Consider the following 6,243-nt stretch of genomic DNA (forward strand, 5'->3'; position numbering starts at 1 on the left):
ACATGACTGCGCACCAAAGACATGGATGAGTGAGTTTGGTGTGGAGAACTTGACTGGCCTGCACAGAGTCCTGACCTCAACCCGATAGAACACCTTTGTGATGAATTAGAGCGGATACTGCAAGCCAGGCCTTCTCGTCCAACATCTGTGTCTGACCTCAAATGCACTTCTAGAAGAAGCGGATGTTCCTGGTTATGGATGATGAGTGCAGTTGGGAGGGAGAGGACAAGAAGATGATGTGTGCAAGTTGCAAGGACATGACAAAGGACAAAGTGGTGTACTGTGATCCCTACAACATTGTTCCAGACAATCAGCAACTGGTGGTGTTCATGATAAGGTGCAGGAGTGGGGGGGCAGTGCGAGTCGGATACACTGGCACATTTACAGGGTACCCGCGGCTCCTTAAATGTCTTTAAAATAAATTACTCCTGACCCGTAGCCATCCTACTACATGCCCACTGGACCAGATTCCTACAAATCTCCTCCAGGCCATATTTCCTACCGTGGTCCCGGCAATCACTCATGTGATAAATACTTGCTGGCTTCGGGAACATTACTGACCACTTTCAAAAGGGCTCGGGTTACATCCTTCCCCAAAAAGCCCTCCCTCGACCCTACTCAAGTTGAGAACTTCCGTCCTGTTTCCCTTCTACCATTTCTATCCAAAGCTATCGAACCTGTCTTCAAACAGGTCTCAGAATTCCTCTCACGGAATGACCTCCTAGATCCATATCAGTCGGGTTTTAAGAGTGCCCACTCTACTGAAACGGCTCTTGTGTCTGTAACAGAAGCCCTAAGGTCAGCTAAAGCTGCAACCTAATCCTCGGTTCTTATCCTGCTTCACCAATCAGCTTCCTTTGACACAGTCAATCACATGATCCTGCTATCCGCTCTCTCAGCAATGGGCATCTCGCGTAAAGCACTCCTGTGGTTCGAATCCTACCTCTCATACAATGTTCATACAATGTTTTGTGGCAAGGACAATTATCCTCCCCCCACTGCCTCTCCACAGGGGTGCCCCAAGGCTCAGTGCTTGGGCCCCTTCTCTTCTCAATTTACACCACCTCTCTAGGGCCAATCATTCGCTTGCACGGCTCCTCTTACCACTGCTATGCAGACGATACGCAACTCTACCTATCCTTCCTGCCAGACGACCCCAGCATCTCTGCACGGATCTGAGACTGAATTTGCAGATTTTGTGTTTAAGGCTGGTGGGGAAAATTGCCTTTGTGAAACGCCTTATAAGCGTGTATTTGTTTGATTAACTTAGTATTTCACAATGCAAGACCCCACCATTAAAATAACTTATGCTACGTTTACGTTGGCTGCAGACATTGACTGCGTGTCATATTTCATTATCGGTAGATTAGGATTAGGAGACGCAAATTTAAGTTTAAAGTGGTTGGAGGAAGATCTGATCATTCTGTCTAGCTCAAACAAGTGCCTCGGGCAAGTGCAATGCAAATTGTCGGATGCAGTGGTGTAAAGCACGGCGCCAATGGACACTAGAGCAGTGGAGACGTGTGTTGAGTGACGAATCACGCTTCTCTGTCTGGCAATCCGATGGACGAGTCTGGGTTTGGCGGTTGCCAGGAGAACGGTACTTGGCTGACAGCATTTTGCCAAGTGTAAAGTTTGGTGGAGAGGGGGGATTATGGTGTGGGATTGTTTTTCAGAGGTTGGGCTTGGTCCCTTAGTTCCAGTGATAGGAACTGTTAATGCTTCAGCATACCAAGACATGTTGGACAATTTCATGCTCCCTACTTTGTGGAAACAGTTTGGGGATGGCCCCTTCCTGTTTCAACATGACTGCGCACCAATGCACAAAGCAAGGTCCATAAAGACATGGATGAGTGAGTTTGGTGTGGAGAACTTGACTGGCCTGCACAGAGTCCTGACCTCAACCCGATAGAACACCTTTGGGATGAATTAGAGCGGATACTGCAAGCCAGGCCTTCTCGTCCAACATCTGTGCCTGACCTCACAAATGCACTTCTAGAAGAATGGTCAAACATTCCCATGAACACACTCGGAAACCTTGTGGACAGCCTTCCCAGAAGAGCTGAAGCTGTTAGAGCTACAAAAGGGGGCCAACTCAATATTAAACCCTATGGATTAAGAATGGGATGTCAATAACCTCCGTGTGTATGTAAAGGCAGGTGACCCAAAACTTTTTGCATTTGCGTCCATCTGGTCATGGTGTCCCTGACCACCTACAGATGTGGTTTTGCTAATGGGATCACAATCTGTCCTCAATGCATCTCAGGTGCATTTACACCTGTACTTTCATGTGGACAAGTGCTACCCGATCACGCATTTTAATGCCAGGTGTAATCAACCTCTATGTTCCCCAATTCGGAATATGCAAATGGTGAAAATAATATGCATTGCCTCGTTCATTAAAGAGAGCTAACTCTTCTCTGTCAAAGAAATTTTGGGGGCTTAAATTGTATTTGTTGAGGTCTTAAAAAACATTGAATTTGACTTTTAAGATGGTGCAAGAACCCCGATTTAAGCATGCTGGAGTTGAGGCTCTGTGAAGGAAAAACGAAAAGGTCAGGCAAGGCAACGCGAAAGACCCAGTGAGGAGAAACGGCAGAGATTTGAAAGGATACATAAACTAGACTTTGGCTAGTATTTTGTTTCAATACCTATTTTAATATCATGATTATAAGCTAACTTGCCCTCTGCCAGCAGACTGTGGATTTGGCCGTTTTTCAGTAGAGTAGTACTGGTCGCCATGTTTTATGTAAAGCACTTTGAATTGCCTTGTTTTTGAAAAGTGCTATACAAATAAACTTGCTTGTCCATGAATTTGGGGGCAGAGCTTCAGAGGGAGCAGTGAAAGGAGGGTTGTTTTTTTTTTGGCAGTTGAGTTCAAAAATCAACAGACTCAGATACTAAGGGGATACTAAGCAGAATTGCTTAGTATCCCTTTACTTTACACACGTTTACCATCTACAACATTAAAGTGATGAACACATTAAAGCATAAATAATGAAATTCAAATAATATTATACATTATTCTGGAATGGGCTATTCTGTATACTGAGTACTTCTATGAATCATTGATGTCTGATAAACATGTTGTAACAGCCTAAGCTTAACGCAGCTGAGGGCTACACACAGTGTAAAAGTAGTTGGTGCGCCGCGCTTTCTGTGGCCGCCTTGTTTGGTTTAGAAAGAATGTAACAAGAGTTCAACTTCTGCTTTCTTCTCTTTCATGAGAGATATGATTTATTGTTGCACATACGATTTTCAACATCCATAACAGTACATATTATAATACGGTACACATCTCCATCAACAGTTTCCTAATATCAAACAAATAGGTACAGCCACCACATCGGTGGCGGTCAAAAACTGGCTTTTCCCCTATGACAACACCTGTGTCTGATTACACCTACCCTCCTAAGTAAATGAACCCCAATTAGCTATGCCAGCACCCTAGTAACACCTACGGGCCAACCCTGGACATAAACATTGAAATGGCTCCTACACATGTTAAATACATTTTCTTCCTCGTAAACATTTGAAAAACTCTTTCCTTTTAAATATTTGAAATGCAGTGTAGCTGGCAGTCTTTTTTTCCCCCTAATTGCAGGAGAAACAAAACAGCTTCAGAGTCCTATACGAGGTCAAAAACTCCACAGCGAATTTATAATAATTCCTATTGCTGTATTTTATGTTCAACTTTGGTCTGGATTAATAATCTGTGTATGCACAAAGTAATGTTTACATTTTTCCCCACAGCTGCCCTGTTCAGCATGTGGAAGGTGACAAAGTGGATGTTCAGTCCAGCAGCTCAACATCACAACAACAGGACATGGAAACCGAGGAAGCTGATGATGAAGATGCTGCTGAGAGCCAAGTGGACTCCAGTGATGACGATGACAAAGATGGAGATGAGGCGTTCAACGGAGACGACGACTGGAAACCAGATCCTGAGCTGCAGTCGCCAAAGAAGAGGAGGAAGAAAGAGTCTAATTTGTCTGTTGTGAAGGGGCAGTTGATTGGGAGCAGTAAAACGCCCTGTGTCTGTGTCTGTGGAGTTCGTTACAGGAACATGGGCAGTTTGATCAATCACGCCTGGAGTCACGTAGAGGATCCACTGCTTGTTTGTGGAGTGTGTGGAGAGCAGTTTGAATCTGTGGAAGAGTTAAAGGGACATCTTAGAAATGATCATAAAACTCACGACTGTTCATATTGTGGGAAATCTTTCCTCACCATCAGTAGCCTCAACTCCCACACCACTCTACACACAGGAGACAGACCGTTTAAATGCGACGTTTGCCACAAAACCTTTGCTAAGTTTTCCAACTTGAGTGTTCACCGTTGGGTCCACGTGGCTGATAAACCACACAAGTGTGATATTTGCCCGAAGGCATTTGGTCTAAAGACACAGCTCAAAGCTCACATCAAGGTACACGCAGGTAGAGACAAGTACCACTGCAATGTTTGTGGTAAATCTTTGGCCGACCGGCGATCTTTGACTCGCCACAAGACGACCCACTCAGGGGAGAGATGTTATGGCTGTGAGGTTTGTGGGAAGCGTTTCAAACTTCCTGGTGTGTTGAAGTCACACGAGAAGATCCACACCTCCAGAGACCGGCCGTACCTCTGCCACATCTGCTGCAAGACGTTTGTGGAAAAGAGCAGTTTAAAAACTCACATGCTAACGCACAGTAATGAGAGGCCGTTCATCTGCAGCATATGTAGCAAAGGCTTCGTATCCAACGCAAGGCTGAACCTGCACATGCGTGTGCACACTGGCGAGGCGCCGTACAGCTGCTCAGAGTGCGGCCGCTTTTTTAAATATAAGTCCCACCTGAACAACCATGTGAGGACCCACCTTGGCATCAAGCGGTTTGTCTGTGGGGTTTGTGGGAAAGCGTGCTCTCGCCAAAAACACCTGAAGGTCCACATGAGAACCCACAACGGAGAGAAACCTTACCAGTGCAGCATCTGCGACAAAACCTTCACTCAGAGCCACTGTCTGAAAACACACATGAAGATCCACCAGGGGGAAGAAAACCTGTTCCTGAACGCATCCACGTCCTAAAAGACTCCCTTTATCAGCCTGTTCTGTCTGAAACGTGGCGATGGAGGTTGTTTTAATGGCGCTGAAAACCACATCTATCCTTCATCCTTTTGTGATACTGACGGAAATGTGTCCACAACACAGAGATAACGTCTGCTCAGTTTTGTAAACTTCTTTTCTCTTCTTTAAACACACAGTTGCTGATATTTTTTCCAGTTTTATTCAGACTAGGGCTGCATGATATTAAAAAAATGTGATACACCACAATATCGTTTTCTGTGAAATTTCACCAGATACATGCAGTGTGTTATTCACGTATAGATATACGTGAATTAACATTTGCAATTTTCGTCATTTAGATATTTTAAAAGTCTATCCTCTTCTAACAAACATTCAGTCAATAATTAGGGGCTGCATTCACTTTATTTATTAATTATTGTTATTTGCTCTAATGGCCCTTTTAAAAGGCATTTCAACTGGTAAGTGGCGTTTTCTCCCAGAAGCCAAGGGAAGCCAGGCGTCCCCTGTCTTCATCAGACTTTTCAATAAAAACACAGTGTTTATAGTTTCAATAAACCTTTATAAGCTGTTGCAGTCATCTCTTCCCTATTTCTCACTATCTTACAATAAGTGAAACAGCGCCCCTCTAAATGCTACGCGTCTGATGTGTGGTGTGTATTGATAACAAGAGAGAGTGAGCATCTTTAAAGTTTTATTAATTTTGTAAAATTATACCCTGCACTGTAATGGAGACCTATAATCTGTCAAATATATCTCTCAAGAATGAAGTCAAGTCATTTTGAGGCAGAAATACCCTTTCAGTGAATAGGTTGAGGCTCCATTTCTGAAAATGTTCAGGGCCTTAAACTGTACAAGTGTAACAAGTTTCATGCTTTTATGAATAAAAATTACATTATCACACATCACCTGGACTAAAACTTAATATTTATGAATGTTAATAAGAGTTAAATAAATATATAATGCTCCATGATACATAGAAGGCTTCAAATGGACCTGGTGATTGGTATCGGTCAGTACTACTTCCAGCGATCGGCCCCAAAAATCCTGATAAGAGCACCTCTAGTCGCAGACATCCTCCCCCGTTGAGAGATGGTCTCTCCACAGTGGTGTAGACGGCTTCCTTCATTCTTTCATTTCACCATTTGTTCTCCCTTTCCATTGTTATAAACATTATTTTCCTT

General features: G+C 43.8%; 1 protein-coding gene across 1 annotated transcript in view; it reads left to right on the forward strand.

The window, feature by feature from the left end:
* The window catches only part of LOC123980895 (zinc finger protein 436-like), a 9,880-nt gene extending 4,348 nt beyond the window's left edge, over positions 1 to 5,532 (forward strand). The window contains exon 7 of the mRNA XM_046065482.1: positions 3,754 to 5,532. Coding sequence (XP_045921438.1) covers positions 3,754 to 5,062 — 1,309 coding nt within the window. The 3' untranslated portion in view covers positions 5,063 to 5,532. The remainder of the gene's footprint in view (positions 1 to 3,753) is intronic.
* Positions 5,533 to 6,243: the final 711 nt, after the last annotated feature.

This window comes from Micropterus dolomieu, linkage group LG12, assembly GCF_021292245.1.
Source record: "Micropterus dolomieu isolate WLL.071019.BEF.003 ecotype Adirondacks linkage group LG12, ASM2129224v1, whole genome shotgun sequence".
Lineage (NCBI taxonomy): Eukaryota > Metazoa > Chordata > Actinopteri > Centrarchiformes > Centrarchidae > Micropterus > Micropterus dolomieu.